Raw genomic sequence first — 26806 nt, 5'->3', positions numbered from 1 at the left:
GAGTGGGGGGCGGGGCCTTGTGTGTGTCCAGGGAAAGCGACAGAGAACTCCTAGACGTTTCCCATTCAAAACAGCAACCCCTCCTCCCGTTAGTCCACTGAATGTGACACAAATAAAACTATGAAAGCGCTTACGGTAAAGCCGGGCAATGAGAAAACAGCAGCAGCGAGTGGAAAGAAACTCGGGGAACTTCCTGGAAAATCCAAGTCCCAGGGGATCAAGGGGACAGGACGACAATCCCATCCGAGGAGGAGGGAGAGTCACAGCGCGGCCCGACTCACCGAGGGGGCGGCCCGAGTGCCCGACCGGACAGAGCTGCTCTGGGAGGAGGCCGGGGGCCTGAGGAGACCCGCGCTGGGAGAAGGGGGGCCTCCCCGGGGATTGAGGCCGCCAGCCCCCCGCAGACGTCCACCCCGACACGGGAGGAAGCGGGGAGGCCCTGCCCACGCCACCCCAGGCCAGCCCCGACCCTCTGAGAGGGACCGAGAGGACAGGAGTCGGAGGGCGACACACACGCTCAGACAGAGCGGCGGCGGCGCCGAGCACCGGGGCAAACGCTCCACGGAAAAGGCAAAGGCTCAAGGCAAGAGAAGCCTGCAGCTCAGGGAGACGAACTTGGAAGGTGAGGGCAAGTGTGTAGAGACATAGGTGTCTGTCGGCTGAAGAAGCCAAGGGCAGGACTGCTTTTAAAAGATATAATAAACTTTTAGGGGCAGCTGGGGGGCTCAGTCGGTTGAATGTCTGACTCCGGCTCAGGTCATGATCTCGCGGTTCATGGGTTCGAGCCCCGCGTCGGGCTCTGTGCTGACAGCTCAGAGCCTGGAGCTGCTTCAGATTCTGTGTCTCCCTCTCTGCCCCTCCCCCGCTCACATGTGCTCACACACGGTCTCGCTCGCTCTTTCTCTCTCTCTCTCTAAAATGAATAAACGTTAAAAAAATTTTTTTAAGATATAATAAAGTTTTGGGCAAGGAAACATTAAACAAAGAAAACTACCATATATTCTATTACAAGACCTGAGCCACCAAGAGACAGCCATTAATTTTTAAGCACAGGAAAACACACCAAAATACATAAGGCACAAAATGGTCAGTAATGCAAAAAGAATACTGCAAACTACAACCAGAATAGAATATTTCACATTTTTTGTAGAAATCAATCACCAAAAAGAGTGAAGCTATACTGATTAAATCACTCGATGAAGTTAATGTGCATAAACTGCAAAGAAAGACCACATACAGTCCTGCATAGAAGTATACAAGACGCATGAGTGAGAAAACTTTACACACATACAGGCTTCTTCAGACACAATATAAGGAACAAAAGAGTGTTCTTGCTCTTCAAATGCGTGAGTGGCATGGACCAGAGCTGGTCATGTCTATACATGAACGTGCACCCCCCTGGGCACAGGGCTGCAAATTCAAACAATCATTTCCCCTAGCGTACTGACAACAATGAAATGCACTGAATCCACCGAGTGCTGGGCCAGCTGAAGAAAAAAAACTCCGTGTGCTCATAAACTAACGAAGAAGGTATGTTACGACTGTCTGGACCAGCGTCCAAAGTTCATGTCCCCGACCTTGCCATTCTACTTCTTGGAATTGATCCAAGGGAGATAAGCTGCAGAAGCATCCGTATAAAATAGATGTAAGCCATTATCTGATGCCAAGTTGGGGCTATTCTAAATAGTGCTACAACCGCCTGGACGTCCATCTATAAACTATCAAAAACTACATTTATATCCACACCAACATCAAAAGATGTTCATAATATGTTAAAATGGAAAAGAGAACACAGAACCCCACATATGGAATGGTTACACTCTTGTAAAATGTTTGCACACACACCCCTCTATGTTTGCACGCAGGAACAAGGCACGCCCCCAACTCAACGGTGGCGGCTCCCCGAGTGGGAGGGGGAGCCGGGCACTGCTCAGTGTCGACCGTACACGCCTCAATCCTGACTGCTTAATTTTGTCTTCTGCTTCACAGCAATCAATACACGAACAATCTAAATCAATCAAGCTTTCATATCTAAATGTAACCAGGAATCCTGCTCTCTGAAGCTTTGGACAACTCCAGTCAGAGCCAAGGGAAGGTGTGAGAATGTTCTGGAGCGGTCCCAAAGGGGAAGACTCAGACCCTGAGCATCCACCTCCACTCTACGGGACCAAGCCCTGGGGCACGCTGAGAGAGCCGTGGGTGTCACAGGCACACTTCGCATCTGTCGGTGCGAGCCCCACGTCCCCCCTCACATGGACGGAGGACAGAACCGATCTCTCAGGGCCCATAAAGACCTAGAAGAGGCAGCAGGCAGGGCAGCAGATGGTGCTGGCTTTGCAGGGGGCCAGCCCGGGCGGGCACGACAAGACAGCACTGCGGGCTTTGCGCAGGGGTACGCGCCGTGGCTCTGCAAGGGGAGGGAGTCCCAGACACATGTGCCCGTGTCACCCTTCTGAAGCGAAGAGCCCCACAAACAGGGCTTCCCATCCATCCTGCCACTGACTAGCTCTGTGGCCTCAGACAAGTCACTCTTCCCTCCAGGTTTGAGAATTTAGGGCCCCGTGAGACCCTGCGCAAGCCAGCTGCTCTGTGCAGCGCCTGACACAACGGCCCTCGCCAGCGGCGAGTCCCGTGGCCACCGAGACGGGTGCAGGCGAGTGCTGCGCCTCAGACCCAGCCCAGACGCCCCAGCACAGACGCACCCCCGCCCGACAAAGCCCCCTCAAAAACAAAGGACCCGGACGAGGAACTGACTTTCCAAATCACAGACTGAGCTCAAAGGCACCTTGCGCATCACACCAATGGCACCAATGGAAACCCCGCGCCATTTTGGCCGCGTGCAAATCAAAGACACGACCCCGGACCGCCGAGGGTGAAGAGCCCACACTCTCCGCCCGCTGCACTGGGCGGTCACAGGCCAGCAGTGGCCACGCAGCGAGCCAGCGGCAGCCCCGCGGCCTCCTCCCTGACGGAGAGCCCCACCACCTGCCCAGGAACACAGGGCCGCTCGCACCTTACCTGGATGGCTTTGGGAGCTCATTGCTAGCGGCGTCCACTCCTCCGGGCAGTTCACAATGGCTCACAACTTCCACGTAAACAACAGCTCCAAGGAGCCCCCGCGTTCCACGGACACATACACGGACAGCAGCAGGGAGCGCGGGCGCACCACCACGAGGCCTCCCCGTCCTGCTGACCGCGTCTCGTAGGAAGTCATCCAGGGGGCGGGCTCAGGAGGGACCTGCGTGGTCAGAGAAGGAAGAGCGGTGTCAGTGAGGGAGTGACAGCTCCCGTTGTTCACACGGGTTTCATTACCGATGGCAAAACGGTCTGCGTGGGATCGGCCCCACTGACACGAGCCCCCCGGGAGGGTTTGTTAGTAAACAGGTGTGAAAACACGTTGTAGAGCAGCGGCTCTAAGCCTTGGCAGGATCGACACAAAACGTTTTAAAAGAAAAATCTGCACAAGCCTGTTCCCACCACGTGGTTTTTCATTTGTGTGTACTCCCACCTGGCCCACCACACAGACATCCACATCCATACCCATACAGCCATCCGTATCCAGACACCATATCCCCCCAGACGCCATATCCATACAGATGTCTGTATCTGCACAGCCATCTGTATCTATGCAGACATCTGTATCCGTGCAGATGTCCATATCCATACAGATGTCCATATCCATACAGACACCATATCTGCACATACATCCGTATCCACGCAGACATTCCTATCAGTACAGACACCATATCTGCATGTACATCCATATCCATTCAGACATTCCTATCTGTACAGCCCCTGTATCCGCACAGAAACTGTATCCGTACAGACGTCCATATCTGTACAGCCACCATATCCGCACAGCTGTCTGTAACCACAGACATTCGTATCCAGACACCTTTTCCATTCAGCTGTCCATATCTGCACAGACACCATACCCACACAGACGTATGTATCCACACAGATGTCCATATCTGCATGGACATTTCTATCCATGTAGACCCCCGCATCGGCACAGATATACACATATCTGCACAAACACCGTATCCGTACAGACATCTGTATCCACACAGATACGGTATCTGCACAGCTGTCTGTATCGGCAGACACCGTATCCATGCAGACACCACATGTAGCCACGGTATCCATATCCGTACAGACGTCCGTATCCAGACAGGTGCCGTATCCACACACTGATATCCATATAGACGTCCATATCCATATAGACATCTGCATCCACACAGACGTCCATATCTGCACAGACGTCCATATCCATACAGCCACTGTATCCACACAGGCATCCATATCTGTGCTCCACGTGACTGTGGTCCCCAAGTCGATGCTCAGCTTCCTCACCTGACACTGCACCTCAGTCACTCCCTGGCTTTCCGCCTCCATCACTGCCACCTTCTCAGTTGATTTCCATTTTCTGATTATAAAATAACATGCTCATCACAGTTAATATTTCAAGTCATCTGTGATGCCGTCCCCAGAGGCCAACACGTGGGAAAGCCTGGACCCATTTCCTTGCTGTTCTTCTCTGCCCCTCGCCCGTACAGACCACCAGCTCTACGGTGTATGCTACTCCTGCTGACATTACGGCCAGGAACGGTGCAACTCTCTCTCGGTAATAGCTTCGAAGGCTGCTTCCTTCCTATACCATTTGGGCCAGAGGCCGCCTGCCTCTCTCCCTAGAGGGGCTGCCCGTCCCCACCTCAGGTGGCTCTGCTGAGCCTGCCAGTCGCAGGCACTGTCCTCACAACTAGGCTGGCACGTGTTACAAGCCAAGCTCACCAAATCCTCTTCTCAAGACCAATCTCCTCCATAAAACAACCACTTGATAGAAGAGCCCGGAGACAATTGTAAGAGCTCCCACCACCAGCTGCTGGCCTCTGTGGTGGCATCTTTAATACTTGCCGGGGACTCAGCATCAGAAAATGGAAACAAACAAGAGCATCCAACTCTTGATTTCAGCTCAGGTCATGATCTCACGGTTCATGAGACCAGCCCTGTGTCAGGCTCTGCACTGACAGCACGGACCCTGTTGGGGTTCTCTCTCTCTCTCTCTCTCTCTCTCCCTCTCTCTCCCAAAACAAATAGATGAACTTAAAAAAGAAAAAGTGGAAACAAACTCCGAACGTGGGAAGTCTGACAAGTCTCCTACTGGCCTGGCTCAAGGCCCCTCTGAGGTCTCTGTCATCTCTTCCTTTCGTGATGTGACAGATTCCTGCTCTTGACTAAGTTATTCAAGGATCCTTTCTTTGCCTGTTGTTATAATCACAGAATCTTAACCAGCCTGTCACAAGAAGTACCGCTCTCCCAAGGCCGGCCATTTTGGAGGTTTCCATTGCACGTTACCAATAACTCTGTGATTGATAGCCTCACAACGATTGTTCTGTATCTGACTGTTCCCTTAGAAAACACAGTAAATTACTTATCTCAGGTTCAAACTTCTCATTCATCTCTTGGCCAGAAGGAAACACTGTTGTCCTGAAGACAATGTAAATGATTTGTCTGGCAAATCTCCAATGTCCGTACCCTTCACACACAAGGCACAACTCGGCTGGGTATAAAAGCCTTAGAACACAAACATCTCTTCGTCCTTAAAACCCTCAGACCCTGCCTCACCCTCGGCCCTGCCCACAACCCCACGTGCAGCTTAAGGACACTTCCTTCCTAGGTGACCTTTAGGTACGGAAGGTTTTGTTTGTTTGTTTTAATTTTTTTTTAATGTTTATTTATTTTTGAGAGAGACAGAGTGTGAGCGGGGGAGGTGAAGAGAGAGAGGGAGACACAGAATGTGAAACAGGCTCCAGGCTCCGAGCTGTCAGCACAGCGCCCGATGTGGGGCTCGAGCCCACGAACCGTAAGATCATGACCTGAGCCGAAGTCAGACGCTTAACCAACTGAGCATCCCAGGCGCCCCTGGGGACAGAGTTTTGATGATGAAGGTGTTGCCATTTTCTGCTGTCTGGATTCCACTACAACTTTTTTTTTCATCTTGAAATCCAAAAAGCCACATGGTAGGAATCTCTTTTCATTTATTTCACTCGTTTCACTACATGCAGGCCTCCTTTCTGGTCAGGAGAGTGCCTTCAATCAGGCTTTGGTTACTGTCTTTGTTAAACTTGTGGCTTCCTCAGAGACCCCTCCCCCACGAAGCTGGCATCACCCTCGTCTCCAGCCTCTCCCACCACTGGCACATCTGCCACTGGCCCTGCGTGCCTGGGCATCTTCTCAAGTACGCTCCCCACGGCACTGCTGTTTTCCACGCTATCACTTTGATCCCTCACGGCCTCTCATACAGGTTTTAACTAAAGCCCAGGCCCCCTGTTTTGAGCCACGTGCCTTCGCAACTCACTCCTTTATCTTTTCTGCCCGGCACACCACCTCCCCCTCACCAGGGATCCCTGTCTGCAGAGGCACGCCTTCTCCCCACCAGTCTTTTCAAGTTCCTTTTATCTCATTGTGCCCATGAATCATTTTCGAAGGAATCTTCCTCTTCTACCTCCCTGGGCACCTCCCTACGAGCCATATTCCAGGACCCCGTGTGGGGACTTTCTGCTTATCTATCCTCAGATAAGAATAGCTCTAGTCCAGACCCGAGTTTCGCCAGAAGGCTGTGTGTGCTTGCTCCTTCCCCGTCCAAGAGTCTAGTGCTTCTCGGAGCCAAAATCTGCCTCTGGGAGCTACACCTCTGGCAGCGGAAAGACACGGGCCCCCAATGGTGTCCGGTGCCCAGCAGGCTCCGGCCTGATGCCACCTTGCCAGACAGAGACGGACTCTCTTCACGACTGCAGATTGAGGAGAAAGCAGACGTGTGTGCTACAACACAATATACATGTTCTAGAAGAACTTCACACTCTGCAAAACTATACTAAAAATACCAAGGCTTATGAGAAGAAGAAGAAAAAAGATTGGAGTGGACTATTCAGAACTGCAATTGAATAACCAGGACACTACAGAAATCAATAATAACACTAATAAAAACTTACCACAGTTTTTATAAGAGGGTATATAAAATTCCTAATAAATAAAAGGTCCTGCAGATGTAGATTTCTACCTTTTAAAACAGGCAGCAACAGCTTTATGAGGGAGAATGCAAGGTAGAACTGAAGCTTCTGATTGATGAAATCGGGGACAAAACTGCAATAATGGGACAAAACGAGCCTGGGGTGCTCGGTCGGTTGAGCGTCTGACTTGGGCTCAGGTCATGAATTTGAGGTTTATGAGATCGAGCCCCACGTCAGGCTCTGTGCTGACAGCTCGGAGCCTGAAGCTGCTTTGGATTCTGTGTCTCCCTCTCTCTCTCTGACCCTACCCTACTCACACTCTGTCTCTCTCTGTTCTCTCTCAAAAATAAACTTTTTAAAAAACTTTAAAATACTGGGGAAAACCAGGCAACAGAGCACGTGGCCAAAACGAGCAGGAGGCAGGGCCGAGGGGAACGCGTGCACCCCCGGGCGCCGTGGCCCCCCTCCGTGGATTGCTGCGCTCAGCAGCAGAATCCCTCACATTCGAATCCTGCTCCTTGGTGATAGAAATCACCAACGTGTAGAGGAAACCAAGCCTGACCTAGCTCGGCCTGGGCGCTACGGGGCTCTTTCCCACGACCAGCAGCACCCGGGCCTCACACAGAACCGAGTGTGCGTGAAGCGGGTCCACTCCCCAGGGCTGCCACGCACCGCACCACGGGCCACGCGGCTGAAAACAACAGAAACGTATCGTTTGCTGTTCTGGACGCAGGAGAGTTTCACATGTCTGCGATCAGGGCGGCGGCAGGGCCATCCTCCCTCTGAAACCCGGAGGGAAGTTCTCCCTTGCCCCTCCCAGCTTCTGGCGGTTGCTGCCAATCGCCGACACTCCTTGGCACCCTGCCTTCGCCACCACATGGCCTCTCCCCGTGTCGTTCCCTCACACGGCCGCGTTCTTGTAAGAACAGCAGTCATGCTGGATGAGGGGCTCAACCCACCCAGTATGACTTCATCGTAACTAATTACATCCGCAACGACCCTGGGTCCAAGTGAGGTCACGTTCTGAGGTCCTGAGGGCTAGGACCCCAACATATCTTCTTGGGGACACACTGCAGCCCGTAACGCCCAGTAGGCACTGCCCGGGGCTCTTCCTGCCCACCCCCGCACCAGCCCACCCAGCGCCGTGTGAACTGAACGTGCCCCCATCAGGTCACAATCCTCCCTCCCATCAGACCCAGACCACGACCTACATCGAGCAACTCTTCCCGGAGGCCGTCAGTACCCACGAGACAGACATCTGAGGCAGGGGGTGAAAAGCAGCCCCATGCAGCACAGGGACAGCTGCCCAGTGTCCTGGAGGGGTCGGAGCTGACTCTACAGACCCCAAGTGTCCTTCGCCCTTCCGGGGGGAACACAGGCTGCACCATCCAGCCAGGTGCCCCTGCTTCAGCCGCACGGCGCATATCGGCCTACTCTGCACACCTGTCTCTGGCTGAAGCCAAAGAGGCCTTACCAGAGGCGTCCAGTCGGCTGTGGGCTCACAGGACAGCATGATGGCCAAGGGCACGGGCTTGTGAGAACTAAAACTGCCAGAGACCTGGGCTCAGGGTCTGATGATCAGACCACCATCTCAATATGTGACGCTGAGTGAGTCACTTGACCTCTCTGTGCCCCACATCCTAACCCACAGGAATGGAAAGGAAGACAGGAGAACAGCACAGTCACAGAGGTAGGGCTGAGCATGGCGTGGAGAGGGGAAAGGCATACCAGTAAACTATAAAACCGATCTTCCCCAGGCATTACAGACCCACTACATGCTGCCTACAAGGAGCCCATTTTTTTTTTTTAACAATTATTTATTTTTGAGAGAGACAGAGTGGGGGAGGGTCAGAGAGAGAGGGAAACACAGAATCTGAAGCAGGCTCCAGGCTCTGAGCTAGATGTCAGCACAGAACCCAATGCGGGGCTCAAACTCATGAGCAGTGAGATCATGACCTGAGCCAAAGTTGGACACCCAACCGACTGAGTCACCCAGGCGCCCCTACAAGGAACCTATTTTACATATAAAGATATAAATAGGTTAAAATAAAAGAAAAATATAAATCAAGCAAATACTAATCAAAAGAAGGCTGTGACAGTTACATTCATATCAGACAAAGTAAATTTTAACGAAGGCCTATCACGGGGACAAAGAAGGCTATTTTCATAGGACATAACCGAAACGTTCGTGAACCTCATAACAGAGCTTCACACACAAAGCAAAGATCGATGGAAGTGTAAGGAGAAACGGATCCAGCTCTGCTCTTCGGAACAGTGAGAACAAACAGCCCAAATCAGAACGGACAGAGGGGACGGCACGGCTCCGCATTCCTAGAACAGCACCAGCGCCGGAACACGTGAGAGCACACAGAGCGTTGCTGAGACAGACCATCTTTGGGGCCACGAAACAAACCTCGATACATTTAGAAGGACGTAAGTCAAACACACAAAGCATGTTCTCTGCCTCACTTGAAATTAGACATCAAAACCAGAAGGATGCCCAGGAAACTCCAAATATTTGGAAACCAAATGATACACTTCGTGGGTCAGAGGTCAGGGAGGAAAGTAAAGCAGCAATCAGAAGGATTTCTGAAGTGAATGAAAATGAAAATACCACGTGTCAGAATCTGCAGAGGGATCCCATAGCCCTGAACGTCTCTATCAGAACAGGCGTCAACTCTGTGGCCTCAGCGTTCACCTTGAGAAACTATAAGAAGGAATTATATCCAAAATAACAGGAAAAAAAAAATAAAGGGCAGAAATCAGTGAAATCGAAAAGAAAAAATAATGAAACGAAAAGCTGATTCTCTGAGACAATAAAATGGAGAAACCTGTGGTCAACCTGGCCAGGAGAGATAAAGAGAAAGACCACACACACTGATAGTATCGAGAAGGCAAGAAGGAATTAAGGAGAGGCCACACAGATGCTAAGTGAACAGCAAGGGAACACCACAGCCCTCTGCCAATACATTCGACAATTTAGATGAAATAAGCCAACACCTTCCAAGTCCCAAGCTACCGGATCACTCAAGAAGAGGGAGCCCACAACCACTGTGTCTTCAGGGCCACCGGACCCATCGGGGAGCCCTCCTGAACCACAGAAGGCGGGAACCAGGGCTCCGGGGTGCAGGCAGCTGAGAACAAAGGCACCTGCGTCTGGGGCAGCAGCAACGGACCCGTGATCCAGGCAAGCACAGGAAACTCCCAGAAGCAAACTGGGTAGCAGAGAACCGGGCGGGGGCCCGGAGGCAGGAGGCAGCAGTCCCCGGAAGACCCTTTTCTGAGACTCCCCTCCCATCCCATCTGCGGGGCCGTGTGAGCCCCCTGGCCAGGGCAGGGGCCGTGACTCGCAGCCAGAGTGAACCTAACAGGAAAGGACTCACTCCCCGGAGGAAAGCTGAGGGCCATCACCAGGGGGACGCAGGGACTGGGCAGTAAATGCCACGGAGAGCCACAGGGGAGCGGGGCTCAGCTGNGCGGCTCCTCGTGGCCGGGGCTCCAGGCCCTGCCCAGCCGCACACCTGCCCCCCACGGGACACCCCGGGGCGGGCTCCAGCGGGCTGTGACGGCACGCCCACCGGCCCGGCCTCCAGTCGCACGAAAACCAAGAGGACACGTCTGTCCTTTGGCACCACTTGTACCATCGCCAGGGGGGCACGGGGCGGGGAGGTCTGAGCCATGCCCACCCGGCAAGGCCACAGCACAGCCCCAGGCCAGCCTCTGTGAAACCCCTGGGTCGGAGTAAGGCCACACTCACTGGAACGTCCAGGGGCCCTCAGGGGACAGACTCCACGGGTAAGAAGGCTCAGCGGGCACCAGCAGCCCTTCCAGACTGACTCTCTTGCTCTCTCGCTCACTTGCTCTCTCACACACACACGCGCGCGCGCTAGGGGCCCTGAACATCCAGGCTCGAGGCCCTTGAACTCCCTACAAGCCTTCCCTCTGTGGGGCCCCGTACCCACATCTCCGCGGGGCTCCCTCCCCCGTCCCGGGCGCCCAGCCGGCAGCCCCCAGCCCTCCCACACTCTGGTCCCATTCCCCTGCTGTGTGACACAGTCGCTTGCTCGGCTTTCCACTGTCTGTCATCCTGGCCACTGCAGGCTGGACGGAAGCCCCGGGACGGCAGAGGGCGTGGCTCACGGTGGACACGCAACCGAAATATGCTGAACTGAATGAGCTTTTGAAACATTTTCCTGCGTCCAGCTCAGAAATCACTGCACAAGGGGCCGAGTTCGAAAGCCAAGTGCAATACGCACAGCAAGATGAAGGATCGCGCCTGATGGGGAAGAGCCCGAAAATCCATGCTCGCGGGCCAGGGGCTGAGAGAGGACAGCAGAGCCACGGGGCGCCCAGAGCCCGCGGGCGGTCGGGGGGGCGAGGTTACATGAGGAAGGGGCACACCTTCAGGAAGGTGGCGGGCCACAGCGGAGAAAAATCCAGGCGTTCAGAACCAACTCCCATAGAGCTGGGAACTCACTCACACTCCCGCCTCAAGCCCACAAGGGAGGCGAGTCCCCTGCTCTCCTGGCCGAGAGGAGTGCCCGGCAGAGCGATGGGACGCGCACGCCCACATCGCTCCGTCTCCTCCCCTGCCATGGGCATCAGGTGGAAGGTCTCTGAACAACAACATTCACGACATGAAAGTGGACCAGGAGTTGACAGTTTAAATGAAATTCACGCATGACAAAGTCCCTTTTATCTTGATGTAAACATCTAACGACAACTTCGCTAACCAAGAGATCGTTGCTTTTCTAAGAAACGCACAGCACACAGTACTCAGATCTCAAAAATTACAGGTGCATAAGTTTTTTGAAACCGAAGGGGGAAAAGTGGCTCGAACTGGTGTGCGTGCTGATGAAAGCATATATTCCTGATAGAAGTAAACAAATGTTGTACATATTGTGACTTGAGACACAACTATTCTTTTGACAGCATTCTCTCCTGAGGAAGGCCACAGTCTTGGGGCACCTGGGTGTCTCAGTTGGTTCAGCGCCCTACTTTGGCTTGGGTTATGATCTTGCAGTTTGTGAGTTTGAGCCCCGCATCGGGCTCTATGCTGACAGCTCAGAGCCTGGAGCCTGCTTCGGATTCTGTGTCTCCCTCTCTGCCCCTCCACGGCTATTCTCTCTCTCTCTGTCTCTCTCTCTCTCTCTCTCTCAAAAATAAATTAGTTTTAAAAATCTATACTACCCAAAGCAATCAACACATTTAATTTAAAAAAAAAAAAAAAAAAAAGCCCACAATCGGGAGGGGGAGCAGGAGAGAAGAGTCTGTAATTCTGACTCACATGCACCTTCAGAAAGACAAGCCCAGGCGCTCTGCTAACTGGGCAGACTCGGACACTAAGCACATATTTATATACAGACTTCTCTTTATTTTTATTTCTGCTCCGTACAGAATAAGTGAAACGAAATGCGTCACCGCAGCTTGAATGCGCGCTAACGCTTCCTTCACCAAAATGCTGGAATCTAGGATGACCTACGGTTCTCTCCTGCAGTTGCCCTTAAAAATTATAGTTGACCCAATTTCACAAAATAAGCCATAAACCTTCTGAAGAGTAAACGTCTTAGAAATTAGAAATCCTTGGGGCGCCTGGGTGGCTCAGTTGGTTAAATGTCAGACTTCAGCTCAGGTCATGATCTCACAGTTCACGGGTTCAGGCCCACGTCGGGCTCTCTGCTGACAGCTCAGAGCCTGGAGCCTGTTTCAGATTCTGTGTCTCCCTCTCTCTCTGCCCCTCCCCTGCTCATACTCTGTCTCTGTCTCAAAAATAAATAAACCATAAAAAAATTTTTAAAAAAACTAGAAATCCTTAAGGGAACGCTCTTTTCAAATTCTTATTAAGTGGCCACACACAAACGCAGCCACTCGAGGAGGACATGCTTCCTCACCGCGTCCTCTGCACCCCATCACGTGGGCAAAGGATGGCCACAGCTCAAAGTCCGAGCCCCTCCCCACCACGGCCCCGGCCTGCCACGCGGTGGGAGAAGAGCAAGCTGTTGGCGAGACCAAAACCAGAGCCAAGAGCCGCCCGGTGCGGAGCAGCCTACAGCACCCCAATGCAGGAGGGACGACTCAGGTCGCACCCAGTGCAGGAGGGAGGACTCAGATCATCAGCTGGAGGCACCAGAGAGCCAGCCCCTGAATCTGGGATGCAGCCAGGACACCCCTCTCACTGCGTCCATTCAACACGGCGCTGGAGATGTAAGCCAGGACAAGCCGGCAAGAAAAAGCAGCGAAGGGCACAAGGACTGGAAAGGGAAAAGATCCTGCATTGTTTACCGACAGTACACCGTGTACACAGAAAACCCCCAACCACACACCGGTAACCCTTCACGTTCCTACGTGAACTTCACAAGATCGCTCGGTGCAAGGTCAAAAACTCTGTTGCATGTTTACAGACCAGAAAAAAGACAAACAGAAAATAAGCTTTGAAAAAAGATGCCATTTACAGGAGCACCCAGTATCGGAAAATATCCAGGCCCGGATCCGCCCAACGATGTGTGAGAACTTTGGCCGCTAAGCTAGGAAACGTTAGAGGTGAGCTCTCAGATCCCAACAAACGCACGTCATACACGTGGACTGGGAGATGACGTGGCTACAACATCCGCGTCCCCAGACTGAGTGGGGGTCTCACAATCACAGTCCCACCAGGATTTTCTTGAAACTTGACAAGAGTATTTTAATTTTTACATGGAAGTACAAAGGACCTGGAACACCACTCCTGGGGGAAAGACAGACACGGAGGACTTAAACTACTGAAGACCGAAATTTACTATAAACCTAATGTAATTAAGACGCTGTTGTAAGAACAGGCAAAACAAGGGGCAAAATATTCTAGAATGAGACCAACGCAAAGACGGTAATGTGATTACAGCAAAAGTTGCACAAATCACAGGGAAACGGGGTCCTTCCGCAGACAGGGCTTGGGCTCCCGCTGTGTACGTGGCCCCGGGCCCCAGGCAGCACCCCGGCATGGGAATTCGCTCCAGGTCAGACAAGGCTTGGCCCAAAAGACAACGAAGAAAATTACCTGCAGGTAGAAAAAGATTTCTTAAATGGATTTAAGAAATACATCTTTAAAGAAACTGACAATAAAGGAAAGAAAATGATACATTTCACTGCGTCAAAATTAAGAACTTCCATTTATCCAAAGACCAGCAGAGGAAGAAAAAGGCAACCCAGAGAGCAGAGGATAATCTGCCCAACGCACACAGGCAACTAAGGGCTGGTGTCCACGATCTACCAATAATTCATATAAATCATTAAGAGAAAGGCAGACAGCCCAAATAAAAAATGGGCAAGAGATAATGAACAGACACTTTTACAAAAGAGGATTCCAAGTGGTCGGTCCATCACCACACGAAGAAGTGTTTGGCATCTGTGATCACAGGGAAATGAATTTAAAACCGCGAGGGCATATTACAAACGGCTAAAATTTAAAGGCGTGCAGAACGCAGTGTTGGCAAGGATGGGGAAGGGCCGGGACTCTCCTCTCAGCCACGAAGGTGTGGATGAGCCACGACGAGGGGAAACCGCTCAGGGATGCCACCTGCTCCCCAGCAGGGTCACTCCCACGTGTGCACCCAACAGAAATGCACCCACGAGGGACGCAGCAGCCTGTCCGTGAGGGCGAAGTCTGGAAACCTCCCCCAAAGTCCCTCAATGGCAGAATGGGTAAATAATCGCGGCATAATCCTATCGGAGAACAGGGAGACAAGAGCAAACTCCACCCAAACGCACAACACAGACGAATGACCCCAACAGCGCTGGGCGAAGAGCCCACAGACGCCCCGTGTGTCTCCATGTGCACCCAGCTTGGAAGCAGCAGAGCCGCTGTGCTGTGAGAAGACAAGACCCTTGCCCTTGGGAGTGAGTGGTGGGGAAGCGAGCGGGAGGAGGAAGGGGGGCCCCAGGGGCTGCTCACGTAGCTTCCTGATCCAAGTGAAGACCAGTGCGAAATCCACACACCGGGACCTTCTGGCTGGGAGGCCAGAGGGAGCGCCAGCTACTCCAACACCAGCCAGCACCAAAGAAAGAGCCAAAGTAAGACCTACTTGGTGGACCCATTCTGCTTAGACTGTCAGACGTCGATCTTCTGGCCAGGGAAGAAACACTTTACGGTTCTCGCTACTATGTTCTTACCATCAGCACATACTCAGGAAGTATTTGCCAAATTACCCCCTCCTGAGACCATTAAACCTCACAGAAACAGGACAGGGACTCCTCCTGATGACACAAATACAGGATGGCCGATTCAAGCTGATGGAATATACGCAAGCCCCAAGGAGACCCCAGGGCAGACGATCAGACGGAAAAAATATCCATGAAATAATTTTATTCTCTTTTTTTGAGAGCACACACACACACTGGTGAAGGAAGGGCAGAAGGAGAGAGAGAGAAACTTAAACGTCGCGGGGCTCGATCCCGCGACCCTGGGGTCATGGCCTGAGCCAAAATCAAGGCAGAAAGGGTACAGGGATAAAGGCACCAGCACTGCCAGCGAGCACTGCCGGGTCACCGGGGTCACACCCAGAGGCACAGCCCAGCACATAGGCACACCTGCGTAGTACACAAGCACACGCTCGTGTAGGCAAACACAACTGCACACACAAGCACATGCTCACGCACACAGGCACATGCCCGTGAACACACTTGCACGTGTTCATGCACACAGGCACGTGGTAACACAGGCACATACAGGAACGACATCACACTGATTTCTGTCCACAGAAGGAAACAGCCCATGGGGCGCCTGGGAGCTTCCGTCAGGTGGGCGTCTGACTGTGGCTCAGGTCATGATCTTGCAGTTTGTGGGGTTGAGCCCCACATCGGGCTCTGTGCTGACAGCTCAGAGCCTGGAGCTGCTTCGGATTCTGTGTCCCCCTCTCTCCGCCCCTCCCCCACCTGCTCTCTGTTTCTCAAAACTAACGTTAAAAAAAAATTTTTTTTAATACCTTGGCATCTAGGGGCATCTGGGTGGCTTAGTCAGTTAAGAGTCCAACTCCCACTCAGGTCATGACCCCACGGTTCTTGAGTTTGAGCCCCACATCGGGCTCTGTGCTAACAGCTCAGGGCCTGGAGCCTGCTTCGGGTTCTGTGTCCCTCTCTCTCTCCCCCTTCCCTGCTAATGTCCTCTCTCTCTCTCTCTCTCTCTCTCTCTCCCTCTGTGTGTGTCTCAAACATAACGGAAAGCAGCCTCCCAGCCCTCTGGACACTTTTTCCAGATGCCTACGTCTAGTTTCTGATAAATAACCATATCTTAGTTTTAACATGTATAAACTTCTTGATAAAATAAACTCTTTAGATTAAGGGTTCAAATAGATAAAGCCTCCAGATAAGACACTACTTGTTTCCTTTAGCTGCTGAACAATTCTGGAGGGAAGGATTCTGGAGGGAAGGATTCTGGCAGGGGCCCCGGGACCTGACTTCTAACAGTAAAACGCAAGGGATCATTTCACGTGAAAGGGCTGGGAAGGCAGAGGAGAGGGCCGAGGCCAGGGGCGTCCCAGGCCGGTGGCTTCCACTCAGGCAGGAAAGCAGGACTCGGAGAAGGGCAGGCACACAGGACCCCCCCAGGGCAGGCGACAGGCAGCCTCATAACCTTTCCACTGTGACCCCATCAACACCAGCACAGCCCACTTCACCAACGAGCCGGGAACCTGCCTTCACCGTCGGTCACATGAGAATGAGACAGTAGACTCTTGTCAATCAAATGCCTGGTCGGCTCCCATTAATAAAAGGTTAAACCTCCTCATTATCCTTCCCTCAACCACAAAGAACCCACTTTTTCTAAAAGTCGATGTCCCAAGAGTGGTAGCAGGTCCCGAGGGGTCCCCAAGACCATAAAGGGGGTCTGAGAAGTCCGAACTGTTTTCATAGTAACACTAAGATGCCATCTGCCCTTCTCACTCTTCTTCCCTCCCGGGTGTACGGTGGAACATTCCAGAAATCACAACAGATTAAACGTTAGAGCCGGATATGGGAATCCAGCTGTCTTCTACCAAGCCAGACATTACAGAAACGGGCAAAAATGCTAATGGATGCCTCTCTTCTATGTTTTTTGTTTTACATAATAATCATTTTCATTAAAAAATGTGTTGTCATATTACTATGTGACGGGTTTAGTTTTAAATGGATGATTTTGTAATCTCTTTGTTAGTCCCTAATACCTTAGGTATCAACATAGGCCATTTAAACAACAGCTCTCTGGGTCCCCACTAATTTTCCAGGACGCAAAGGGATCCTGAGACCAGACTGGAGAAGCGTGGCCCTGGAGCTGTACCCCAACCCTCTCCCTCAGGAGACGGTCTAGCAAAGGAGCTCTAGGCAAAGGAGACGAGATGGAAGCCGGCAGAGACGAAGGCCCGCAGCCGGGGGGCATCTGGGGACAGTGACGGAGGGCACGGGAGACCGTGGGCTGCCCCTGCTCCACAGCAGAACCCCACGCGGTGCATACCGCACCCCCCGCCCCGTACGTGGACCTGGCCTCCTCGAAGCAGACTAACCTGCTTGCCGGGTGGGAAGTGGACAGGCTCGGCCAGCTGCCCCCCAGGAGTCCTCTGGGCCAGAGAGTGGGGTCCCCAAGGGAGAGCAGGGGGAGAGGGCAGCGCGTCTGGCACGTAAGGAAAGAGGGACGCTGACGTGCCTCTGGTCACCAGCAGGCGGGCCTCTCCTTTACTGGCCTGCATGGTCTCCTGGTGCGCACTCCTCCTCTGCTGGGTGACGTGGGGCTGTGCGAGGTGCCCACAAAGCCCGAGCGAGGGTTCCGGGCAGGCGGCACTTCCCGTCTCCCACAGGCGAAGGGTCTGTACCGGAGGGGCTTTCCCAAACCCCGCATTCTCTGGACTGTTCTGAGCTGGGCGTGACTGTCCGCAAGGGCAGGGGGCCCAGCCACCCCGGTTATTCCCAAGTGCACCCCAACCTCCGGGGTCAGCACCACCAGCCAGTCTGTCGGGAAGGAGCCGGAAGCCGTGGACGATCCCGGGCACTGGTGTTGGTGTGTCCCCCTCCGACATCGGGAGCCCCGGCCAAGGTCAGAGGGGAACCGTTAACTCCTGGGACGCGGCGTCCCCGCGGCCCCGGCCCCTGCCGTCTCCCCTTGCCGCCCGCGGTCGGGGGGGCTCTGGGCACAGCCTAACTCTTGGTCCAGACACGCATTTACTGGGACCAAAGCTCAGACACGCTCGAGGGCAGAGCCCCGGCCCAGCGGCCGTCCTGCAGTCAGAGGACACGCGAGGGACCGGCCCACGCGGTGGCGTTGCTGGGCGCCCCGACCTCTCACCGGGAGCCTTCAGTGGGCGTCTCCAGGCAGGCTTCACCCCAGGACCGTGACTGTCAGGGCAGAGGAGGGCGCCCGAAGGTCCCACTTTCTGAGCTCCCTTACTGCTGAAGCTATTTGTTTACAGGGAGCATTTTTATTAGAAGGGAAAAAACAAAGCTATTTTTATTTTTTAAAACTAAGAGCAAAGTGCTGCAGATAATGAATACATAGAATAACAGTCGACCTCTGCTCTCTCCTAGGGCATCCACCATATGGGCATCTGTCAGTACCGGCCGCGCCCAGGCCGATGCCACGGAGCGGGAGCCACGCCGGGGACGCACGCACACCCCTCTCAGAGGCCCTGCGGCTGTTTCCGGGAAACACGCAGAGAACCGTAGTTAGCTTTCGATAAAACACAACCTGAGTCACGAACTTGAAAGCAGAGGGCGTCCCGGCAGCACCTGCCCTCGGCGCCGTGGCGTCCCTCTCGTGCGCACTTCCCGCGTCCCCCGGGGGACGGAGTCCCAGTGCTACCTGTTCGCCGCTGCCACTCCCTCCGGCTCTTGGAAAACAGCACGGCAGGCCGTGCGCGTCACAGCCAAGCCCCCCGTCCGGCTCTGGGAACCCAGAACCAGCAGGTTCTGAGCAGAGCCCTCGTCTCCCCGGGGCCACGCAGGGAAGGGGATTTTAAGAGCAGGGATACAACACCAACAACCACCCGGCCCCCCCAAAGCCCCCAACGGGCACACATCCCATGTTCTGAAAACGTCTGAACTAGAAGATCAGGTGCCCGAGGCAGCAAGCACAGGTTTCTGGGGCCGGCCCTGCTCAGGGGACGCGGTGGCCTGCGGTTCACAGACGTCCCAGGAGGCCCACAGCCCTATCTGCCTCCCAGCCGGACACCGAGGGGGGAGACCAGGCGCCCGCAGGGCCTCACATGCCAGGCGACCCCACTACACTCAGGCTCGTCCCTCGGCCTCGGGACCGATCTTGGCATCGCTCACTCCAGGTCTGGTTCTCCCAAGGTATCATTTCAAAGCCATCCCCAGGATGAATTGCGGACGGCTAAATAAATCATTAGTGCCTCCGGGAGCGTCAACACAGAGCCATCTCCTAATTGGGTAAGTGACAGCAGCTGTGATATGGGCCGCTCTGCCCTGGGCAGCCTCTGTCCCCGGCCCCCGGGGCACCCTCCGTGTGCCCGCCAGTACCACGTCCACACTCAGCCACCGGTGCCTCGTCTGTGCAGACATCGCGCTCAGTCTGCACCCACACCCCAGTCACAAAGGCCCGCCTGTCGTCGCTGCTGGGCCCGACACAGGTGTGTGCATACGTGCACACTCAGACACACTCACTCAAGAGTACATGCTCATACACCCAAACGCATACATTCATACCGGATAATACACATACACACTCATACACATTCACACAGTGCACTCACACACTCAGCGATACACACTCATACAAATACACGCACATGCTCAATCGGGCTCACATATAAGTGCACTCACACATAACCCGGCTCAATGCACTCAACGCACTCATGTACACTCATTCCCACAATGATGCACACAGATGCACACGTGCCCTCACACACTCACACATGCGCAACGCGGCACAGGAGACATGGCTGGCCCGGCGTGGCCAGTGTGGACGGGACAGTGGCCTGGGCTGTGACAGCCCTGCCGTCAGGTGCTGTCGGGAGCGTTTTGTACCAGCTGGTGCGCGGATCTCATGTGACCGCCCCACCCCGACACTTGCCTAACGAGGGACAGGAAGAAAACAGGTATAAAACCCCAGAGCAGGGGTGGGGGCAGCATCGGCACTCAAGCTTCAGCAAGCGCTCCACAAACGCCTGGGTGTGCGAGAGGACTCGGGGGAGCGGCAGACTTGTACACCTGCGCTGGCCTCAAGTCCAAGGGACTCGTTTGAATCAAGAACTTTGTACCAGATCATAGCACGGTCGGAGGCAGGGGACCGTCCAGAAGGATCTGGGAGGGCGAGCAGGAAGGGGCGGCGGGCTCAGAACCGAAGGCAGCAAGTGCGTGGCGTCGGCGGGAACCCAAGGGGAGAAGCCTGAAGGGCAGGGAAGACCTAGGTCTGCAGCCGAGAATGATGTGAGCCAGACCCAGACGCTGTCGCAGGCAGGAAGAGAGACCGGGGGGTGGGGGAGGACGTCCAGGGTGTGGGGAGCACCGACACGGCAGAACAGCCAACCACGAGGTGAGCAGGACAGGGCGGCCCGCAGGCGGTGGCCGGGGGCAGGCGGGGGCCCCGGCCTGGGAGGGGCGCTCAAAGGTGTGAGAGGAAGGCCGCGGGGGGCGGCAGAGCCCCCAGCCTCTGTGCTCCCCGCAGGCCTGACCCCACCCTTCCGTCCGTTTTTCCTCCAAACATTCCCAGAACGCCTGCCCTGCGCCTGGGGTCCTGGACCAGACCACTCACCACGTGTCCCAACGGCCAGGCCCGGGCACCCGGTGGCCCGCGGCAGGCCAGACGCCACTGCCCGGGGGACAGAAGGCAGCGACCTGCCCCAGGAGCAGGCGGAGCGCCGAACAGCACGGCCACCTGCCGAGTGGCAGCCCGGTCCACGCTCCCGCCTCGCCCCCTACGCCCTCACCCACCTCCGGTCGATACCAAACACTCTCATCAACACAAGGCTCCGAACAGCCTGACCGAGGGGAAGTCTCACCCGAAGATGATGGGGGGGGGGGGCTGTGCACGGGCCCCCTGCGCCAGCAGGTGCTTTCAGCGTGTGTCTCCACAGTGGCATCTGGAGGTCGGAGGGGTCTGGACACCCGCTTCCAAGCAGATGCGGGTCCCCAGGTAGCTCTCGCCAGTGACCACCACCTGCACTGTGGGCACCCTCACCCGGCCCAGAGCCGGCCCCAATCCCCGGGGGGATAGTGTCAGAGAAGAGGACGCGCACCCGGGGTTCACCCCCAGTTGCATGTCACACCGCCGTCATCGTCACAGCCCGGGCCCCTCACTCGACTCACGCTGTGCTGTGCCCACGGGCTTCGGCACGAACTTCCTTCGCCCTAAACCGGGGTCCCCCACCCCCCACTGTCCCCAAGGAAGGCGCTGCCTGGTCACGGCCCCTGGCAGAACCCTGGAGACACTGCTCCGACCATCACCAGGCCAGGAAGCAGGAGCGCCCCGCTGACCGCCGTGGCCCTAAAGCACGTGTCCGCAGTGGTCAGTAATGGGGCTTCCCGTCTGCGCCCCACCGCTCACCCCCCGGCCACACCCAGGACCCAGCACCAGAAGGCACCACACCAGCGAGATCGTGACGCCCACCAGCCACAACCAGACACACATCGGGACCCAGGTGCCACTCTTCTGCGTTCCAACCGCGGCCTTCAGCTTGGGCCCTGACACCTCGCTCCATCCGGTGTCCCTGAACACAGCCCAAGCAACACACCTGGGTGACAGTCAAAGCAAAACAGCAGGCAGGGCCTGGGGTGGGGGCCCCGGGAGGTGTTGGTCACAAGTGCACCCCTCCCGTTCCGGGGCGGCCCCACCGCACAGCGCGGGCGGGGCGCGTAGTGACAGTGCGCCGTGCGCAGGAGCTGCCGGGCGCAGACCCTGACGGCTGTGCAGAGACAGAGGCCTTCGGGGACGAACCGCCTGTGGCACCGCTTCACAGCCTGTGTCCACACACAATCCCACTTGTCACTGATGTCCCCGTAAACCTGGAGGCCCCCAGCAGACGGCACGGAAGGGCTATGCTGCTGTCACAAACACAACAGTGCAGGCCGGGGGCTGGGTGTGAGGACCCCTGCAGAACCGGCTCCATGAATAAGCCCAGGCAGAATGTTCCGGCACCATGACACAGTGAGAAAGCGCCAGCGCCTCAGGGACCAGTGGCCTTATAGCAGAGGTCTTAAGGAAAAGAGGAGTCGCTCCCAGTCAGCTCCTCTGGGACAGGGACCGTGTCCTCACAGGCTTGGCCACCACTCTCACACCACCGCCGTGAGCACGCACAGGGCCGAAGGAGAGCCTGGCCCGGGGCATCTGTCGCTGGACCACAGCAGGAGTGAGACCCTAGGGTGCGAGCAATCTTCCTCCAAACGTCCCCTAACAGCCCCGTCTCCGCTCCCATCTCTGGGCAAGCCCAGGAAGACACCAGGGAGCGCGGCCCGGCCTGCGTCTGCATCACGGGCACACCCAAAGGCCATCTGCTAACTGCAGCCGCGTGTTCACGTGCCAGGGCCCCGGCGCCCCCGCCAGCCAAGAAGGAGGAGGTCCTGCGTCTCGGGGCCACGGCGGGTGCAGGGGCTCAGGAAACACACAAGCAAGCCGCGTCCCGGGGAAAGACAAAATGTGCCGACTGGATATGCTGGTGATTATCAGCGGGCAGGTCCCCAAACACTGCTCACCTCCAGGTCCCCACGCACCCCTGGCCCTGCCCACCCTGACACCTGTCTGCCGCTGCAGGCCTCCTCGCAGCTCCTGAGGTTCAGTGCCCGCCCACCGCTGCCCTCCTCTGCACCCCTGGAGACACACCCTGTGGGCCTGTTCCCTGCGGCCCCGTGGGACAAGCTGGGCCAGCCGGCGCCCACCAGCTGTCAGGCCACCCGACTCCACTCCGCCACTTCTCCATCCAGAACACTCTCTCTCCTTCACCTGGTACCCCCCGCCCCCGGCCATGACGCCATGTGGCCGCGGTGAGCCCCCAGGCTGGGTGCTGCCCTTCCCCGGGGCCACTCAGTCGCCCCTCCCACTGGAAACCGCAAGGTCCTCTGCGCCTCTGACCAGCGGTGCTGCCTCAGCACGATCACGGCCACGAGCAAAGTTCAGCCCCTGAACCCAGGCGCTGACGGTCGAGGGCCAGGCGCAGTCAGCTAAGCCCCTCCCGGGCCTGGCCACGGAGCAGCCGGTGCAGGACAAGGGCTCCGGCCGGTCTGGCAGGTGCTGCAGGGCGGCAGGTGCACTCGGGGAGGCGGCACGGGCCGAACCTGCAGCCCGCGAGCCACATCACCGAGGGAAAGGGAACGACACGGTCAGGCTGGGGAATCTGGGCCACAGTCACGGGAAGGAACAAGGCTGTGGAAGGCTCCATGACATCCTCCAGGGCTCCCCGCAAGTGAGGCGTGAGCACACATGTGCACGTACACACGCACACTTAGCAGGTCTCATGCTACTACTAGGCTAACAATACATCGTACACAGTGGCTTATGCTTCCTACACGCAATACGATATTTCACATATTATACGTACACATGTTTTATATATATTCGCAACGACATGTAATCATTACATACACAAACATCGGTCTCTTCCCATCCTCTCCTTCACAGGTAGCAAAGGACAGAACAAGAGATTTTTAAAAAGAATTGATTGGGGCGCCTCGGTGGCTCCATCAGTTGGGCATCCGACTTCGGCTCAGGTCGTGATCTCACGGTTCGTGGGTTCGAGCCCCGCGTCGGGCTCTGTGCTGACAGCTCAGAGCCTGGAGCCTGCTTCAGATTCTGTGTCTCCCTCTCTCTCTAACCCTCTCCTGCTCGTGCAGTCTCTCTCTCTCTCTCTCAGAAATAAAACATTTTTTAAAACTAAATAAATAAATAAATAAAATAACAATTAAAAGAATTGATGTCTAATGGTACGAAGGTCCGGTTTTGTGAGGTGAAAGCTCTGGAGACTGGCTGCACGCCAAGAATGTGCTCAGCACCATGGGGCCGTGCACAGAAAAGCAGTTAAGGTGGCAAATTTTGAGTTACATGCTTCCTCCTACAATTAAAAATTAAGACTGTTTTTGAAAGCTGGACACACATACACACAAATTCAACGAACTGCCCGAACGGTGTACTGCGTGGCCTATCGCCCTTCTTTGTCCCCAACTTCGCAGCAGCATGGGCTGAGTTCCCCACTCAGCCTTGCAGTGGTTTGAGAAAACACGGAAATACACCAGCTAACTTCCTGGGCCACAGCAGGCGCCTCCTCCGGGACAGCAGTCCCTGGTCAGAAGCATCTCCAGGTTATAACAAAGCAAACAGATGCTTGCGTCCCCGTCACCTAAGAAAATGCCGGAAGCGACTGGCCCAAGCCCCCACCCGCTCCCCCATCAGACGTGTGAAGTGCATTCACAGGGAGTGAGCGGCCGGTCACCTAAGCACGTGACCTGCAGGCAATGCTCTGACGATGGCCACGGTCAAGGGCCTGCCTCCCTCCATCAGTACCACGAAGCGCGCGGCTCGCTGGCTGAGCTAGAGACAAACGACTCGCACTTGGGTTGAGCATATTCTCAACGTGCGATTTCCAATTCAGCAATACCCTTTCTTTTTATGCATTCGCTCCGACACAAACATGCCTCTTTGTTGTCTCTAACTACATCTGCATGCAAAACACAGTCTAGCCAGGAAAATGTAAGTTCTGGGGAGTGGAAACCCATTTTTCAAATGTGAAAGGGAAATGAAAAGAGAGAGAAAGAGAGAATAAGGTACGTTTTATTCACATGCAAAAACCACAAATGAAAGCTGATTTCACATCTTCACCCCCGCCTGGTAAACGAGGTAGGTAACTTGACCCTTAGTGGTTTCAAAATTACTGCTGCAGCCCTATCACTGGGCAGGGAAACAAACCCATCCTGGCCCAGCTGCACGTCACGTGGTCACTTTAGTGCTTGAAGGATTCTGCCGTTGAGGACAACAGTCTCACCAGCGACATCAACGCCTTGGGTGAGGACCCCCGAAGTAGCCGCCTGCATGCAGGACTCCATCTGAAAGGGCTGTCACCACGCAGCCACCTCCTGCCTGCGTGTAACACAGGCTCCACCAGCTGAGATGGGCTCACTGGGCACCACACGCAGCTCCCCGGGCAGGCCCGGGTGACACGGAGCTCATACAGCCCCACCAGGAGACAGCCTGACGTCACCTGAGGCCCCCGATCTCTAGCTCCCCATGGCAATCACCTACACGGAAAGACACCAACAGTAGCTGCTTTCCCAAGCTAGGCAGGGCGCGCACCCACGTTAACAGATTAAAATTAGGCACCCTAATTATTAAACTGTCACTGCGAAAGCCGGAAATACCATTTTTTTTTAAATGAACAGCAGAATTACTGGAGGTATTTGCGTGCATGTGTGTGATACCCAGCCCGTCTCTCCTCATCAAGGCAGTCATGAAACATGCTTCTGCGGATTAAGTCATTAGTATTTTCCCTAATTACGGTGACGCTTATTTGCATAGCGGATCTATTCTGCCAACCCGGTTCCCTTCGCGTGAACGATCTTGGAAACACTTTACTAGAAAGCTCTCGGCCAATACAAGAGATGTGCTGCCCCTGGGATGCCTCTCTGATCTGTGACCACAGGACCACGACCCCGTAGTGGCCGAGATCAGTCACCCAAGAGACCGGCCACGGGGCTCTCGTCTCTTCAGGTCCAAGTGGGGCTTGAGCACAGGGGGCACGGGCAGGGCGTCTCCCCTGCGATGAGGAGAACCAGCGTCCCCGGGGGCGGGGGCGGGGCGGGGCCAGGCGGGGCCAGCCCACCCCGGGGGGGCTCTTCTCTGCCGGCTCACCTGCAAACCCAGGCGCGTCCTGCCGCCTGACACAGCCACATTCCACGCTCACATTTCACTCCCGTGGCTCCCAACATAACTGCCCAGCTCACTGGTTTCTCCCCCTTCAGGCCAGGTTCCCAGGGCCCAGGAAGACACGCCCGCTCCCTGCGGCCGTCCCCGCCCCCCTCACCGAGCCCCACCACTGCCCTCGCCGGCCCGGGGGCTGGGGGGGCGCTCACGGCCCCGAGCCCCCTCCGCTTGCGGTGCAGGGCGCGGGCACAAACCAGCCTCGTCCTGCACACCTCAACTCGGAGGCCTGGCGTCTGTGAGTCTGGAATCGGAAAGGAGGAGAGTGGCAGTGGCGGCTGGAGAGGGAGCAGGGCTTGGAGGACGGGCCTGGGGGCGCTGGGCGGGGCCGGGAAGGGAGGCCAGGGCGGGACGACGTCCACACCAGGCTCGACCGGGGCGCCAGACACGTCCACGCCAACGACACAGTCCACGGGGCAGCAGTGACAGCAGGAAACAAAAGCTCGTTTTCCAAACCCAACACGTTGCAAGGTTGCCTGATAACCACAGTTCGTTCCTTTGTGTCCCAAGCGAAGTGACCCCGCAAGGACACGGACTGGGTCCCAGCATCCGCGGCCGCGCCCCCCACGCCCGAAGGCCACGCTAGCCAGCCCGCGGATGGCGGAGGAGGCGGGCGAGGACAGAGCGGCCCGCGGCAGGGAGGGAACTGGGAAGGGGACCCCGACCGGGGAGGCCAGGGAAGGTGAACTGCATGGGGGTCCGAGCACTGGCTCTGAGCGACGGAGGGTGGCCCGGCCTCCACCTCCCTGACCGGGGAGCCAGGTGCACCCCGGGGAGAAAGAGGAACACGGGCCCCCGCCCCCCCCCACTGGCGTGCAAAGTCAGAAAAGCAGTGGGGCCTAGCGGCACGGCAGTCCTGGGGCTTCCACCAGACCCCCGACCCCGTCGGCCTGTGGGCCAACGGGCAAGGCCTGGCGCCGCCGGGCAGCCCCTCGCAGGC

General features: G+C 55.8%; 1 protein-coding gene across 1 annotated transcript in view; it reads right to left on the bottom strand.

Moving 5' to 3' along the window:
- HDAC4 (histone deacetylase 4) overlaps positions 1 to 26806 on the bottom strand; it is a 278417-nt gene that overhangs the window by 238293 nt on the left and 13318 nt on the right. The window contains 1 exon segment of the mRNA XM_077757417.1: positions 3019 to 3238. Within this exon segment, the coding sequence (XP_077613543.1) occupies positions 3019 to 3040 (22 nt within the window). The 5' untranslated portion in view covers positions 3041 to 3238.

The sequence above is a fragment of the Crocuta crocuta genome, unplaced genomic scaffold (assembly GCF_008692635.1).
Source record: "Crocuta crocuta isolate KB4526 unplaced genomic scaffold, BGI_CrCroc_1.0 scaffold290, whole genome shotgun sequence".
NCBI lineage: Eukaryota > Metazoa > Chordata > Mammalia > Carnivora > Hyaenidae > Crocuta > Crocuta crocuta.
The sequence above is the reverse complement of the archived record's forward strand: the minus strand, read 5'-3'. Positions and strand labels throughout refer to the sequence as shown.